The 17,370-nt window shown below is 49.6% G+C and overlaps 1 protein-coding gene across 3 annotated transcripts in view; it reads left to right on the forward strand.

The window, feature by feature from the left end:
- The first annotated feature begins 5,129 nt into the window (after positions 1 to 5,129).
- PHLDB1 (pleckstrin homology-like domain, family B, member 1) overlaps positions 5,130 to 17,370 on the forward strand; it is a 44,481-nt gene continuing 32,240 nt past the window's right edge. The window contains exons 1-4 of one of the 3 annotated variants that reach the window (XM_006890834.1): positions 5,130 to 5,270; positions 5,614 to 5,694; positions 6,382 to 6,505; positions 7,614 to 7,784. In XM_006890834.1, the coding sequence (XP_006890896.1) occupies positions 5,635 to 5,694; positions 6,382 to 6,505; positions 7,614 to 7,784 (355 nt within the window). In that variant the 5' untranslated portion in view covers positions 5,130 to 5,270; positions 5,614 to 5,634. Of the gene's footprint in view, positions 5,271 to 5,613; positions 5,695 to 6,381; positions 6,506 to 7,613; positions 7,785 to 17,370 lie in introns of those variants that run through there. The other 2 variants (XM_006890836.1, XM_006890835.1) reach the window with 2 other exon arrangements.

Genomic DNA, 17,370 nt, shown 5'->3' on the forward strand with positions numbered 1-17,370 from the left:
CAGCTCCCACCAGAGTCTCTTTCATGGCTGGGCTGGAACTGGGAAAGGGGGAATCCCGGAGGCCTGCTGGGGACCCCTTGGCCAGTTCTGGGTTAAGAATCCTGGAAGAAAACCAAAGGGGAGGAGAGGGAGCCCCAGGTGAGTTAAAGGGGCTTTGTGGGGCGTCGGCTTGGCCGCTTTCTTGGGAGATGCTTGCCTCTGCCCTCTCGGGCTGCTGCTGCACCGCCGCTAGGGGGGGCCCTGGCGTTCTCGCCCCTTGAAGACTCGCGGGCACCCCAGTTCCCTCCCGACCTCGACGGCCAGCAGGACGCTGGCGGGGTCTCGGGTGGCGTGTGTGTGAGCGTATCCTCGTCCTCCAGCTTCTGCACCAACAGCCCCCTCCCACGGCGGGACTAAGAGAGTCGGGATGGGGTAGGGCGATCCCTTAGGGAATTTTTCTTTCTGTCCCTTGGGGTGTCCGGGGAGATGGGAGGCGCTTCTAGGACCTCCCAGCCCCTCCCCCAAGGTCCCACGTCTTAAGGGGCCGGGAAGCCGGATGTGGGATCCTGGGGAGTGAGTCCCAGGCTCACACCACACCCGCACGGTCAGGATTCGAATCCTTGCGGAGTTTCCCGGAGCCGGCTTGGGCCGAGTCAGCGGGACTCCCCCGGGTGGGGGAAGTGCGGACGGGGACACCCGGAGACGCTTCCGCTGTGGCCGGCGTTCGGCCCTGTGGCTACACCGCACGGCGGGGGACCTGGGGCGCCCGGGCGGGGCTGCATTCTGGGCCCGTTAGCTCAGCGGTCCCAGACTCCCCGAGGCTGACTCATCGGGCTCACCCACTCACACACACATCACACACAAACACGACCTCCCCGCACCCGTCAGGCGTCTCTTGCACAGCACCTCCCCCTTACACTCTGGCTCATAACACCCCTGTAGCTCACGGCGTCTCGCGTACACACACGCTGTACATCACCGCGCACTGCACGCACGCTTCACACGGCCGCACACATCCTCACACGCAGCCCCATTCATGCATTCAGCCCCGCACCCTTCACCCCGCACGCACAGCCCCGAACACCCTCCCTGCAGCTGCCCTTCCCGGAGCAGGCGGGTGCGTGAGGCCGCTCCTTTCCTCCGCTGGCCGCGCAAACAAGCGGCTCCTTCTCCCTGAGCGTGCAAAGAAAGGCCGCTTGTCCGGCAGTCGGGGAGGGTGGGGCGGCCGCCTACAGCCCAACACTGAGGCCTTGTGTCCCATGGAGGCCCTGGGCGGGCGCAGGCCAAAGGGAGTTGGGAGCAGGCCCCTCGCGGAAATCCCAGCCCACTCTGCCACGCAGACTTCAGCCGAACACACCTCCCCAGCGTACCCCCGACCGGCCCCAAATAAAAAACACAACTCAGAAAAGTACTCAGGACTCCTCTTGCCAGCTTTCTGCAGACTCCCTTACCTCTTTTCTCTGCCCCATGCAGTCTCACTTCTGTGCCCACAGGTCTGACATCAGCTCCCTAACCTCCCTTGACCCCGGGTTTCGCCCCTCCTTAGCCCTCAATGTCTCCTACTCCTTCACTAGTCCCGCTAGTTGTCATCTCCTACACCTAACGACCCTCTGCTACAGTCTGTCCTCGCGTCTTTCCTTGACGCTCAGCCTCTCCCTGTCCCTCTGCCTCTTCCCACTTCTGGGTCCTCCAGGCCCACTTTGTCATCCTCTTCATCTCTCCTCACTTTGATCTCTCTCTTCCTCAGTCTCCTGCATCCTTTGCTCTCAGACTTCCTTTCCACAAATTTCATGTTCCCTTCTAATTCCTCAATCTTTGAGAAATAGCGATTTCACCCTCCAAGTTCCTGTTTCCCACCCTTCCCCACCTCATCCCTTTGCAGATCCCCTTTTCTCTCCTCCATTGCCCCCATTCTTAAATCCTCGCCAGCCCCAAGCCCTCACCCGTTGGGCCCCCAGCCTCAGTTTCCTTCCCTTCCCGACTCCTTCCGCTGCCTCGGCTGCCCTTTCCTCGGCAGCGGATGTGCGTGGGGAAGGCAAAGGGCTGGCCGGAGACCCACCGCGGTTCCCAGACCTCCCCTCCCAGACATGAAACGCCCGAGTCCGAGGCTCATCTCCAGTGTGGACCCTGCAGCGGTTTGGGGGGAGCGCCGAGCTGTGGCACCCTGGAGGCCTGGGCCTTTAGCTCTCTGGCCATTTCAGATCTTTCATCTAGGGCGGGTTTGGAATCCTGGACCTCCTTCCGTGTCTGTTGATTGGCCATGACTTTGGGACCCTTCTCCGGGCCTCTGTCCGCTCATTCGGGCTCGGGGATCCGTGCGGGGTGAGCCTGGGCGCTGGGTCGGTGGGGGCGGGGGCGGGCGTGGGAGTGCAGAGTCCTTCCTGCCTGGCCGCGTGCCGGCGTGTCCCAGCTACGCTAGGAAGCCGGAGGGACAGGACGGGGGACGCCACCAGCCGAGTTCCCAGCCTCGGCTTGCAGGCGGCCCTCTGTTCCACATCAAATCCTGACTTCGAGGGCTGTGCCCCTCTGTGCTCCAGGAGGCGCTCGGGCTTCTGTGTTAGGGGTCTCAAGACTGAAGCTAGGGCTGGCTTCGGGACTTCTGCCTCTAGAGCCCAGCACACAGAGCCCATTTTTGGCAGTTGAGCTAGCTGGTGGGGCCGGACGCGTCAAGGATAATTACAGCAGCCCTGCCTGTAGGAAGCGGCCCGCCGGTGGGGGGCGCCCTGGCGCAGGACCGCTTCACCACCCAAGGGGACTGGGAGGGTGGGAGGCTCTTTGGAGACAGTGCCCCAGGTGGCCCCTTTGTCCAGGCATAGCCTGAGTGCTGGGCAGGTTGATCTGGTGTGTCTTTCCACTTCACCCGGATTAGATTTCTGATCTGGGGTCATTGCTCACACCTCCAGCCATCGCTACATCTTATCTCCAAGGTCTCTCTCCACACCTCTCTCCTTATCTCTCCCTCTCCTTTCACCTCCTTTTTCCCTTCTTTTCTCACCTCTAATCACTCTTGTTCCCCATCAACTTTATACCTTAACAATCTTTATCTTCACTTGAGGTTCTTTGGCATAAATAAATGAGCATTCCTCGGCTACTTCACAGAGTGATAGTGAACAGATAACTCCAGTTTGACAGATGAAACTGAAGCCCAATCAGGTGAAGTGACTTACTTGCCCGAGTTCAACAATAATAACATAATAACCTGGCATATTTGTAGTGCTTCGCCTTATAAGAGTATATTTCACAGACAACTTGTGTTTTAAAATTTTTTAATTAACTGCTTTATTGAGGGGGTATCATGTGTTATGTTGTTGGATTCCAGCTACCCCAGGAAGCTGAAGGAAGCTGAAGCTTTTTTTCCCCTAGAAAAATTTATAACTTTAGAAACACTATAAATTGTTGCTTGGAGATGGAATTGATTCAGTGGCAATGGGTTATTGAGGTATAATTTATATGCCATAAGATTCTACCATCTTAAGTGTATAATTCTGTTATTTTTAGTTTATTTCAGAATTGTGAAATCATCACAATTTCACTTTAGAACATTTTAAAAAGAAATCTTGTGCCTATTGAGTCTTCGTTTCTACCCTAACCAGTTGCCTTAGAGTGAGTAGATGATTTGTCTAATGTAATTTCTAAGACTTTTATCCCCAAGTGCCTCTGAGTGGACTTGAACTTCTAGACTTTTGGCTGTCAGCCAAGTTTATGCAACATTTGCACTATCTAGGGATCCCACACTTAACCCTAGGTAACCACTAATCTAGAGACAATTCTCCAGTTTCAAGGAATAACCTGATGCTCAGAGAATTTAAGTAGCTTATCTCACAGCTAATAAATAATAAGTCAAGGTTAGAATTCAAAGTTCTTACACCTCAGCCAAAACCTCTTTTCAGTAAATGATGATGCTGTCCTTTGTCATTTTATATTGTTTTGTTTTTCCTATTCTCTTTCTATGAAACTCCCCATTCCTAACCCACCTTCTCTTGCGCTTTCTCCCTTACAGGATACTGAGGGAATTTCCTGAGTGGAGGGAAATAGTACAGCAGTCTCTTGTCCCTAGAAATTCTTCCCTAAGACAAGGATTCCTGGGAAGGTGCCAGGCGGGCTTGTGTAGGTTTCCCTCTTCTCAAGCTGCTGTGTGGGGGCGGGCTACAGGCCCTGTTCCGGCCTCTCTTCCACCAGCTTGGGTGGAAATGGTGACGGAGGTGATGTAGTACAATCCCGGAAGGGTGGAAGCTTCAAGGGTAAAATTAGTAACTCCATGGCTGAGGCCTTTGGGATCCACAGCCAGATTCATACACTCCTTGGAATGCTGGCTCCTGCTGCCTCCCACTCCAAGTCTCCGGGTAGGTGGCTGGTTTCTCCTAATCCCCTGATAGGTGGTCCTGGGCCCCTTCCCCTACTAGCCTCAGTCTCACTCAGCTCAGCTTTCCACAGTAACTTTTCAGCCGCAAACGGAAAGTTTAGAACTTTGTCAGGTTGCCCAAGGGATAGTATTTAGGTATGTGTTAGTATGCACAAGTTTTTGTCCAGGTTTTTGCACACACATTTCTCAGGTGAGCCAATGAACTAGGGTTTAAGTTCTAGCTCTGGAATCCATCTAATACCTGATTCTAAGGGTGCTTAGTGTAACACAAAATCAAGTTAAAGTTATGAGTTCTATAGTCCCACTATTACTCACCCCTAAATTTCCTTTTTTATTTCTCTAAATTTTATTTATTTTCTTGTTGCTACTAAGACTATAAATAGCAGAATGTACACCAATCTCAACTCTTTCAACATATACAATTTTGAGATATTGATTACATTCTTTGAGTAAGGACATTCTTATTCTTTTTCTGAGTAGTTCAGTTTTCATTAGCATAAATTCACCACCCTTCTATGGTTCCTATCTAATCTTTCTTTTGAGTTGCTGTTGTTGATTTGATCTCATAGAAATAGTTCTTAAAACAGACCGCTGAGGTTCTATTATTGTTTATTGGGGTGGGGCTTTTTTTTCTCTAATTGAGTTGGAGGTAAAGTTGTTTCTAATGAAGAAACAGGGCTGGAATTGAGACATGCAGAGATGGCAGGAAGAACTGGAGTGTGTGTGTGTGTGAGGGAGAGAGTGTATAGTGTGTGTGTGTGTGTCCTTTAAGAAATATTGCACTGAGACCCCCGGGAGAAGAGACAAAGGGAGAAGAGAAGAAGGTACGGTTTAGGAGGGAGCTTTGTCTCAGGCCTGCCACCTGCGTCAGGGACCTCTGTCTACCAGTGTCCCAGGAGGAGGCCTCCATCCTGCTTCTCCCACCAAGGCAGATTTCCCCCACGCTCTCAGAGTTCCAAATGGCTGATAGTTTTCAAGCTGCCAAGACTCAGTATCATAGGACAAGAAGGCACAGGTGTACAGGTTGAATTATAAGCAAACTTTTAGTGCTTAAGGTGGTCATGGCTAGGCAGGGTGAGGTATGGTGTTTATGCTGTGACTGGAGATCTTGTACTGCCTACCCCCAGGAGACACCTGCTCCCACTTTCCCTTCAACATGAGGATGCTAAGAATTATGGTGACTTGTATTGCCTTGGGTTTGAAAAAAGCCCACTGTTTTCCCTTTTCTACCCTAGCCTCTCTGCCTCACTTGCTGCTTGCTGTGTCCCTAGGTGGTCTGGAGCGCCAGTGCTATGGACACTCTCAACAGAAACCAGATAGGTCCCGGACGAAAGACCCAAGCCATGGTGCAGGTGAGTGGGTTTGGGTGCCCATGGAGGGGGCAGCACAAGAGGGTAGCAGGGCTCTAGTGGCTGATGCCAATGGTTGTGGCTCTTCCACCTACCCATGATCCTCTCCTTGCCTAAGGGAAAGAGCAGTAGTTGTGTTCCTCTGAACCCTTCCCCAGGTCCCAAGCTTATTAACAGCTCAGGCTTTTTATCCAAATCAGGTTAATTGGTTAACCCAGAAAATACTCTTTGAAAGTCAGGAAGCAGCTTATAGATTGACCCTGAGCTATATCACTCTCCTTGATCCATACCCCACTCTCCTTTGTAATTTGGTCCGGCAGAGGTGAGCAGTGGCCAAACAGATTACAAGGACAAATCTCCTGTGAGCTCAGTTGACTCACATCTGCAGCAGCCCCTCATTTTACTCAATGCCCCCCCATCTGCTTACTTTCTCCTCATCTCTGTCTTAATAGATAAAAAGGGGTGGTTAAGCTGAGACATGAGATAAATCCAGGGGGACTAGTAGTGGCCTAGATTCAGACCTAATTATGATTTAATAGAAGGGTGGCATGTGCATGCATTTGTATTAAGTCTTTAGATGCCCTCACAGCCCTCTGCAGAGCTGGAGAGAGTGATAGAACTGGGACCAGGGTAGTAAGCTGTGGCCCAGGATTACTAACAATGCTCATTCCTTGTCTCCGCTACCTGCAGAAAGGACCCTTGGACCTAATCGAGACAGGCAAAGGCCTGAAGGTGCAGACGGACAAACCTCATCTGGTGAGCCTGGGCAGTGGACGACTCAGCACAGCCATCACCCTCTTGCCACTGGAGGAAGGTGAGTTGGGACAGAGGACAGGGTGTCTGTCTCACCTGCTATCCCTCCATCCTTGTAAACATCCCTGCTCTGAAGTCCAGGCTCCTGCCCTTACTGGGGCCCCTCTTCTGTTTGCTGGCAGTGTTCACCTCCCCTAAGTGGGAGGCTATGCCACACACTCCATATTCTGCTTCCCTAATCTCTGCCTCCCAGACTTCTTGCCCTCTTTGGCAGATACTCTGACTCCATGCCTGGGCTTAGAGGCCAGTTTAGAGTCAGGGAGGATAGTGCTAAGAGAAACAGGAGGGGGCATTGCTGTTAGCAACCAGTGTGGCCCAGGAGAAAGGGGCCCCACTCTAGGGCAATGCCTGGCATTGGAGAATGGAAGGCTAGAAGAAGGGCTGGCCTTTCAAGATCAGATCCTGGCATAGCCCCCCACTTCACCTTTCAGCTTCTGCCCTTCCTCGCTCAGCTCCTGGCTGCACTTGTTGCCTGGGTGATACTACATTCCCTACATTCTCCAAATACCAGTCACAGGGGCTCTGCTGGGGGAGAGGCTGTGTGTGCGTATACACACACACTCCCTCGCACACATAGCTCACATGCACGCACCGAGAAACAGTGTGAGAGAGGCTGCACTGGAGACACTGAGTAAACAGTGCTGGTGGCAAAGGGAGGGATAGAGAGTGAACGAAGGGGATATAGGAGCAAAAAGGCATAAAATAAAGAGAAAGAAGACTTAGAGAAGGAGAGTTTGGAAGACTAGGTGAAGTCCCTCCCCTCAGAAGGGAGGAAGACCTTCAGTGATGAGCTTGCGCATGACAGAGGTTTGTGAGGATAGTGCAGGACAGAGAAGATTCAACTCTGTATTGGGATCACTGGAAGTCATAGTTGACTCAATGGCACCTAACAGCAAATGGAACAAGGGGAGATCTGAATAAAAAGAGATCGCTTCTTCTGAGCTGTCTCATCTCTGAGCCAGAATTTTCTAATTTTCTAGCAGCTCCAGGGGTGGCCAGGGGTGGCTGATGATTCTCCCAAGAAAGAGGGGTAGATACATTTGTCTCCTTACCCTGTCCTTGCCTCCTCAGTCTGGTCTACTCTGACTCAGTTTGTCCCCTGTCTCCAGGGAGGACTGTGATTGGCTCTGCAGCCAGGGACATCTCACTGCAGGGCCCAGGCCTGGCCCCCGAGCACTGCTACATTGAGAACCTACGGGGCACCCTTACTCTCTACCCTTGTGGCAATGCCTGCACCATTGATGGGCTCCCTGTCCGGCAGCCCACCCGGCTCACGCAAGGTAAGGTTGAGACCCTCAGAGAGAAGTGCTTGTGCCTAATGGAAGCAGGGGAAGCCTGTTTTTGGTGATTGCCATGATTTGTATCCCGGTGGCTCTATTGGAGGTGGATGTGCCCTGGGACATCTGAATGTGCCTAAAACATCCAAAACCCTCCAGTATCGACGCTTGCCTTCAGCTTGCATTGCATTCTCACCCCACCTCCCCATTTAATAAGAAGAGAATTCTGGATATCGAAAGATTTGAGGAGTGATGTCTAACGGTCATTGAGGGGAGAACAACTGGAGTAATGAGGGGGAGCAGAGTTCTATGGTGCTGAAAGGAAGTTGTTGCAAAAAGTTGTGGAGGTGGGGTAGAGGACAACACACCTCAATGTCATGCAACAACAACAACAGCAATACAATGGAAAGGGGGCTCCAGAGCAAGGGCAAAATCCAAGGGCATCATGCCTACTTCTGTCTGAATTCCTAAAAGCTGCTATCACGAGTGTTCTGACAGAAGTGGGCATGATGCCCTTGGATTTTGCCCTTGCTCCATTCTCATCAGGTATGTTGTGACAGCGGCTTTTGGGTCATCAATGTGGTTACCACCCTACTCTCAATGCCAAAGACTATTCTGTTGTATTCTCATAACTCAAACTCATTGCCATCAAGTTAGAGCTAACTCATAGCTGGCCCTCCTGAAGGTTTTCTGAGGCTGTACATTGAACAAGAGTAGACTGTCCATCTTTCCTCTGTAGAGCTGGCAGATTTGAACCATCAAGAAGGTGCTGCCTGTGGGTGAGCAGCTTAACTCCTTGTGGACTGTGCCACCAGAGCCCCCTTTCTATTGCAGTGCTGCTGTTGTTGTTGCGTGCCACTGAGTCTGAACTGACTCAAAGATGACCCTCCAGTGGATTTTAAATCATATGGAAAGAGATTTCCACCTTTTTCCTGCTGAGCAGCTGGTGGATTGGAACTGCGTGCCTTTTCACTGGCAGTGTAACTTCTTACTACTCGGCCACAAAGCTTCCTTTCTATTGCCTTAGGTAGCTCAATACTGTATCCCTAGTTACTATGGTTACCAGTTAGGTTGGGGTGTGAGCCAGATTATATTTGACAGACTATGTCCATCCCTCTTAGAAACAGTGTTCTGAGTATCAGTTCATTTAGAAAGCCATCAGACTAGAATGATAAAAGCACATTTGTGTACCTGGTGTGTGTGTGTGGGGGGATTGTATACCAATGAAGGAATTTTACTTTTCAAGGAGAGGAGCGAACTGGGGGAGGAGGGTGGGCAGGGAGAAAAGTGCAACAGTGAATGAATGGAAATCCAAAATCTCTATAAATGTTCATTAAAATGAAAAAAAAATTTTTTTAAAAGCACATTTGGGGAGCTCTGGTGGCCTAGTGGCAAGAAGCTGCACTGCAATCCCAGAGGCACATGGTTCAAATCCACCAGATGCTCTGCTGGGGAAGGAGGGACAATCCCCTCCTGTACCAGTCAGATCTGATTTGATGGTACACTCAAATAATAAAAAAAAATTTGGGAAAAAAAAGCACATTTGTCGGGAGCTCTGGTGGCCTAGTGGCAAGAAGCTGTGCTGCAACCCCAAAGGCATATAGTTCAAATCTACCAGATGTTCTGCTGAAGAAGGAGGTGCAAATCACTAGTCATCAGATTCAACGGTACACACATACACAGTATATTTGGTTGTGGGATAGAGGTGAGATTACCTTGGAGATATGAGCTGTGGGCTGTTCCTGGCTTTGAGCAGCAGACCCAATGACCTAACATTGTTTTCTGGGTACTCTGGTTAGAATCTTCACATGGAAATTCCCTCCTGTCTCCACTGTTCTCTTTTCTTTCTGTTCACATCCTTATGGTCTTTATATGCAGCTCACTTCACAGCTGACCCAGGAGGCCAGTCCTGGCCTAGCTCCTTTTTCCTGCTTCTGAGCCCAGCTGACTTCATGGAAGCAGGTTGGAAAACAGCAGGAGGAATGGTCCTGCCTTCCCCAGGGCTTCTAGATCTCTGATTCATATAAGAGGAGGAAGGAACACCCATAAATGGGGGGCGGGTGGGCTTTGATGCCATCTGGTTCATAATGGTCTTCTTCAGTCTCAAATGGTACATCTTCTCCAAAAGTTGAGTGTTGAAGGTGGACCATAAAACAGGAAGGAGAAAGAGAGACAAAATTCAAAGAAGGCTGATGTAAAAGTGATGTGGTGAGGGCATCTGACATCATCTAACTTCAAGAAGGGGAGAGAGAATTTCCATCACTAGTGGCCCTAAGCTATTCTCTGTGGTCAAAGCCAGACCTACCTTCTTCCTCCAACCTTTTTATCAGTTATGACACTAGTGGCCTCTTTCACAGCACTTTCTACTTCTCTGCTAGATTTGATAATTCATTGTTACAGCCATATAGAATTTCTGGCCTGTCCTCACAATTATAGGGTATATTCAGAAAGTAGCAAATTGCAATTCAAGAAGAGAAACACTCAGCTGTTCTTGAATCAGAACAGCTTCTTGGCTGTGTCCACAGGCAAGCCCTTCCCTGGCTCACCTCTTGGCCCCTTGGATCCTCAGCCCTTTAGGCTTTTTGGGCTGGCCAAACTCTGCCTGCCCAGGAAAGTATTACAGACCTCTTTCGCTTTACCTTTAAGTGCCCACAGTTACTCACTTTGCCAGTAAGCCTTGCTATCCAGAAGGTGCTCAGCTCTCTCGCTCAGTGAGCTGGCATTCTTGAAGGCAGTCCATTTGGTCAGGAAGCCTGTTGCTTAAAGACACTCAACTCTCTTGCTCTATAAATCAACATACCCACTGTAACTGTGTCACTCTTTGAGCCAGAAAGCCCACTGATCCATCTTTGTTTAAAGAAAATGAAAAAATAAAATTTTTATTTTATACTGGTTTACTTACAAAGTTCATATACATATACATACATACATATCTTTCCCATGCATACATATCTTTCCCATTTCCTTTACCCATCTCTTCCTTCATCAATCACATTGTCAGACCCTATGATTAACCCCCAGCCCCTGCCCATCCTTACCCCTCTGCCCTTCTCTCCCTGTCTTGGGTCCTTATACACATTCTACAATAATTTGTCCTTATGCTACAGAGTTAGTTCACTTAGAATAATGCTCTCCATTCTCTCCCAAATTATATCGGAATAAGTTGTTGTTATGTGCCGTTGAGTTGCCTGCTACTCTATGTACAACAGCCCTAAACCCTGCTCTATCCCTTGCCAATTTCACTGTCTCCAACACACCTATCCCCATTACCCCAGTGACAAAATCATCTCATCGAGGATGAGATAATAGTGATTTACAAAATTAATGCTCCTTCATTCTGCATAGTATTCCATTGTGTGAATGTACCATAATTTCTCAATCCATTCAATCAATTAGTGGGACATTTGGACTGTTTCTATGTTCTTGTGATGGTGAAGAATGTTTCTGTGAACACTGGTGTACAAGTCTCCATTTGAGTCTCAGTTCTCATTTTCTCTCTAAGGTACTGAGGAGCAACAATGTCAATCTGAAGACTAAGGTGTGCCTGATACAGACCATGGTCTTTGCAGTTACTTGCTAAGCTTCAGAGAGCTGAAAAATGACTAGGGATGATAGAAGGAGAGTTGATGCCTTTGAGCTTTGGTGCTGAAGAAGAGTATTGAATATACCATGGACTACTAGGAGAACAAGTTCATCCTGGAGGGGATGAAGCCAGGCCACTCCTTGGAGAAGGATTCTGAAGCTTTGTCTGACATGCTTTGGACATGTTGCAAGGAGGAACCAGGCCTTAGAGAGGGACTTCATGCTTGAGAGGGTGGAGGGATGGTGCAGGAGAGGAAACCCTTGATGAGATGGATTGATTCCATTGCTGGGGTAATGAGGATAGGCGTGTTGTAGACAGTGAGATTGACAAGGGGTAGAGGAGGGTTTAGGGCTGTTGTACATAGGGTTGCTATGAGTCACTAGCAACTCAATAGCATACAACAACAACAACAACAATAACATATTCTAAGTAGTAGAATGGCTGGGTCATAGAGACCTGAAGCACTTGCTGCAGAAGTTCAAGGACTGCAGCCTTAAATACAGATTGAACCTCAACATCAAGAAAACAAAGATTCTCACCACTGGGACGATTGGCAGCATCATGATAGATGGTGAAGAGATTGAAATTGTTAGCAGCTTTAGTTTGCTTGGCTCCACAATCAACCTCTTGCTATCAGCAGCCAGGAAATCAAAAGTCAAACTGCATTGGGGAAATCTGCTGTCAGGGACTTCTCCAGAGTACTGAACAGCAAAGATGTCAGTCTGGAGAATAAGATGCACCTGATCTGGGCCATGGTCTTAGCAATTACTTGCTATGCATCAGAAAGCTGGATATGTCTAGGGATGATAGAAGGAGAATTGATTCTTTTGAGCTAAGATGCTGACGAAGAGTATTGAATATACCATGGACTTGTAGGGGAACAAACAGGTTTGTCCTGGGGAGGGTGAAACCAGGCTGCTCCTTGGATTCTGAAGGATTCAGGCAAGGATTCTGAAGCTTCATCTGACATACTTTGGGCATGTGGCAAGCAGTGTCCTGTCCTTGGAGAGGGACATCATGCTTGAGAGGATGAAGGGAAAGCACAAGAGAGGAAGAACCTTAGTGAGATGGATTGACTCAGTGACTTGGGGTAATGGAGTAGGTGTGTCAGAGATATTAAGGTTGGTCAGGATAGAGCAGGGTTCAGAGGCACTGTGAATTGCAAGCAACTGGAAAGCACATAACAACAACAAAGAACAGTGGAATTTCTATGTTTAGCTTTCTGAGGAAATGCCAAACTGCCTTCCAGAGTGGTGGTACCATTTTACAATCCCACATCCTCTCCAACGTTTATTACTTGCTGTCCTGTTAAACTCTGCCACTGCTATTGGAGTGAGATGGTATCTTATTGTGGTTTTGATTTGCACCTCTCTTAACACCAGTAATTTTGAACATTTCTTCATGTGTCTGTTGGCCATTCGAATATCTTTTTTCTGTGAAAATTCTTTCCATGTCTTTTGCCCATTTTGTAATTGTGTTATCAGTCTTTTTCTTGTGGAGGCCCTGCAGGATTCTGTAAACTTTTGATATGAGACCCTTGTCTGAAATGGTATTACCAAATGTTTTTTCCCAATCAGTAGATTTTCTTTTCACTGTTGGGAAATGTTTTTGATGGGCACAGGGAATTAATCTTTAGAAGTCCCATTCATTAATTTTATCCTCTTCAGATTATACATTTCTGGTTGTGTTTGGCAGTCTCTTTATTCTGTAGACTACCCTGTCTAAACTTGATCCCAGTTTGTCTCTGATGAACTTTATGGTTTTGGGCTTTATTCCCAGGTCTCTGATCCACCTTGAGTTGATTTTTGTGTATGGTGTAAGTTGTGGATACTGATTCAGTTTTCTGAAGGTAGCAGTCCAGTTTTGCAAGCACCATTTGTTGAAAAGGTTGTCATTTCTCCATTTGATAGTATTTACTTCCTTGTCAAATACCAGTTGATCATAAATAGTTGGGTCCATTTCAGGGTTCTCAGCACTACACCGTCTTGAGCAGATTTTCTGGTTTTGCTGTCACTATTTCTCTGCTAGAAAGTTGCTGGTGGCTTAGTCCATAGGAAGTTGTGCTGCAGACCCAGAGGCAACTTCTTTCTAGTGGTTCAAATCCACCAGTGACTCTGATGCAGAAATATGGGCAGTCTCTTCCTGTGTGATTTAGAGCCACTGAAAACCCACTAGAGGGTCAGCTATGAGTTGGTTCCAACTCAACTGGCAATGAGTTGGGGGTTTTTTTCTCCACCTCTGTTCCTTGCCATCTCCAGTGCTATAGATCTCTCTCTGGGTCTCTTGGATTTAGAAGGTTTTCAGTACAAGAACCCCAGTCCAAAGAATGTATTCTGCTTCCATCTTTTCTAAGGTTCTTCCAGTCAGCTTCTGGGATGGCTCGTTTTAAGCCTGGTGGGATGGCAAAATGGACTGCCCTTTAGAGTTCCACACACCTCATTTCTTCTGTAGTCCCATCCCAATTAGAGTGCTTTGCATCTTCTTTGCATTATTGGCAAGCTAGTCAATCCTCTTGGTGGGCCACAGCACCTCATTTGCATAACCCCACCCATTTAATTGGTGAGAAGACCATGGTGAGGCAGGCCATATGAATGCATTCCATCACACTGCACCTGGAGAAAGAGCCTGTCCCTTACTTCCCTCACCCCAGATCACATCTTGTTCATGGTAGGAACTTCTTAACCATTCATGTTGTGACCAATGTGGAGAAGAGGCTGCTTTGTTTCCCTCTCTGTCCACTCCTCCCAATGCATCGCTTGGCTCTCAGGGAATAGAGGGAACCAAAATGTAATTCTTGGGCATTTCCTGTGGCCCCAGTGGCTCTTCCTAGCCAGAAGCCCACCCTGCCAAGTATGCCTGCTCCTACTCTCTTCTGACCCTAAACCCCCTTCTTTTTTTCTCTCCACTACCCCCAGAGCCTTCTTGTCTGGGCTCGCCTGTCTCAGAAGCTTGGCAGCCTGGGGAGGGGTAGGCAGAGGCACAAAGGAGCGGGTGTTCTGCTCCCCAGCCCTCCCCCTCCCCTGGGCTTCAGGAGCTGAGGGTTTCCTTGTCTCATCTCTGGAGCAAGGCACCAAGCCCAGCCCTGCCTGGCCCCACTCCGGACATTCTTGGGAGTGCGTTTCCCTGGAAACTGGGTGGCTCGGGGTACATGTGCTATCTCTGTGTGTCTGCATAACTGGAGTGTGTTTATGTATCTCCAGATGTGTTTGTGACTCTGGCCTTGAGTATCGCTATGTTTGTGTCTTTCTCTGTGTTTATGGATCAGCCTGTTCATGGAGAGGTCAGGGGTGAACTCAGGACTGTGCGTACCAAAGTGTCTGCACACATCCACATATCTTGGAATGCGTACATGAGATCTCATTGGCTACATGCCTATCTATGGGCACAAGTCCAAGAGGAGCATTTTCTCTGTCCTGTTCCCCAACTGGGTCTTGTAGAAAGGACCCCCCTCCTCTTTAAAAACATTGCTATCCTGAGAATAATGAGCCCAGTCTGTCTGGGCCAGGCCCTAGGTGCATCATTCTGGGCACTGTGCCCAGCCATAGGCAACTTGGAGGTGCCTCCTTCATGGCCTGCAGAGATGTCAGTGACAGGCTCTTCTAGTAGAATAGGCTTAGGCGGGGCAGATGGGGGAGGCAGGCTGAAAGTAGATGCCAGCCTTTCGCTTAGCGCTGTGGTCATGGGAGCAAGAAGTGAGGGATCCAGGAAGATCCTGAGTCCACCCCTCCTGCAGTGGGGTACCTTGGCGTGTCCTGTGCCCCACACTGCCCTCTCCTCTACAGAGTGAAGGGTGGAGCTGGGAGCAGGACCAAGGAAATGTGGAGGAATCTCGATCTGGGTCGAAGCCACCCCACCCAGGACCACAGTGCCAGACCACATGAAAGATTCGGGAGGGACTAAGGAGGGGAGGACCCAGAAAGCCACACAGCACAGGGCCCAGCCTGTCTAGACAGTTGGTCCCTATTCACTTTTATTCAATGCCTCATCTCCATGTCTCTTCCACTCCCTGAGCCACTCATTGGTGGGTTAGGGATGTGAGTGAGGGCCAGTAGGGAGGATCCCAGAGCAGGCTGTAGGTCCATCATTCCTGTTATCCAGCCCTTCCCCTCTGGGATCCAGGACAATTGTTGATCCCCTTTCTCTCCTACCCAATGACCAGTAAATCCTTTGTAAATCAGGTGTGACGCTTCTCTAACCTTTCTGCTAGAAGACTGGTAAAGATCTTGAACTGAAAAAAAAAGGAGAAGTCCCTGGTTTCCCACTTCCTGGAGCCTGCCTCCTGCTCCGTTCCTCACTGGCAGGCATCCTCTGCATCTGTCTGGGTTTCACCAGCTGGCTGTCACAGTTTCCATGCAGATGAATCACTCTTCCTGAGATTTGTTTTTAAGACTTCTCTTTATTTTGCATTTGACCCCTATGTTCTTCCCTTTCCATTCAGAAGGGGAGTAGGACATGTGTGCAAAGGTGTGAGTGTGGGGCTATGGCATGTAGGTAGGTAGGGTAGGGGGAGGCTCAGCAAAGAGGGACCAGTGCTCCATGCTTCCTCTATAAAGGTTGTTGACTTCTTGTGGTCTCTCCAGCGGTGTGCTCACTCTGTGTGTGTGTGTGTGTGTGTGTGTGTGTGTGTGTGTGTGTGAGAGAGAGAGAGAGAGAGAGAAAGTTGGTGCTTATGGGGATGTATGTGCCAGAAAGATAATGAATATACTTGACTGGGATGTTTGTGTGGCTACAGCTGATGTCATATCCATGTGACTGACCCAATATCTATGGGTATATGAGAATGCCTATGGGGCTACATGAGTTACTGATTATCTAACTAAATAGGATAGCCATAAAGCTTTTCTGGCCTGGCCCCTGGAACAGGAAAAATTCTTTAGGGTTGCGTGATTGCATGATAAGCAGTGCCTTCTTGGATGAAATCTTTAGTTTGACCCTAGGAATTACAGAGGCCGACTGCACTGTTTGCCAGGCAGATAGGGTGCATCACTGAGAGCTGGGTGAAGTGGGGATGCTTGCTGGGACTGGCGCACCTGAAGGGTGTGGTGGGAAGAGGCAGTGCCTTGGTCCAGCCTGGGAAGTGGAGTGAGCTGTCAGGCCTGTCAGGAGTGGAGGCTGAATGAAGCATTTAGGATGGAGATGAGAGATGGGCTCCATACTTCTGCCATTGCACAGAACTCTACTTGGGCTGACTCCAGCACGAAGGGCTTTATCTTGTCAGCTGTGGCAGAGATGGACCAGCCAGCTCCTTAGGAGTCCCAGCTCTTCTTGGCACGCTGAATTTTTGAGCCAATATGAGAGGTGGACCTCGGCGGTCTTTGAATCCAGCCTCCTCACTCTGTAGACAGAATCTGAAAACAAGGTCAAACAACAGCTAGGGGCAAAACTGGCCCCAAATCAGGATCCCAGGTCCTGGGACATCCTAGTGGAGAGGACTAGAAAGGAGCCCTGTCCTCCTTCTCACTGCTAGCTCTTCACCTTCTGGTCCCAGTATTTACATGTCATCTTTCTTCATCCCGGTGGCGGCGCAGTGGGCGGCGCGCGCCGCTCCAAGCTATAAGGTCAGCAGTTCAAACCTACCAGCTTCTCTCTAGGAAAACCATGATTTAAAGCCTTGGAAACTCTGCAAGGCATTTCTCTACCCTATAGGGTCTCTATGAGTGATAATCCACTGAGGTCAGTGGGTTTTAGGGGTTTTCCCCATCACCTCCCTTGAACTTTCCCTCCGCGGCCCCATTTTCCTCCCCGGTGGTGCTGAACCCCGGCGCCAGCTCCCCCTCCCGGTCCTCCGCCCTGCCCCGCCCTCTCCAGCCAGCTCCCCTCTCTTCTCCTCCATCACTTCCTTTTCCCCTCCTCCTCTCCTTTGTCCCTCCCTCCCTGGCTCCCTTCCCCCGCCGGTGGTGGCCGGCCCGCCCCTCCCCGGGCATTGGCGGCTGCTCGCGGGCTCGCTGCTCGCTCGGAGCCCGGAGCCGGCGGCGCGGGAGGTCGGCCCGCCCCCTCAAAGGCCCG

This window comes from Elephantulus edwardii, unplaced genomic scaffold (genome assembly GCF_000299155.1).
Source record: "Elephantulus edwardii isolate Elephantulus edwardi_28Jun2011 unplaced genomic scaffold, EleEdw1.0 scaffold00093, whole genome shotgun sequence".
NCBI lineage: Eukaryota > Metazoa > Chordata > Mammalia > Macroscelidea > Macroscelididae > Elephantulus > Elephantulus edwardii.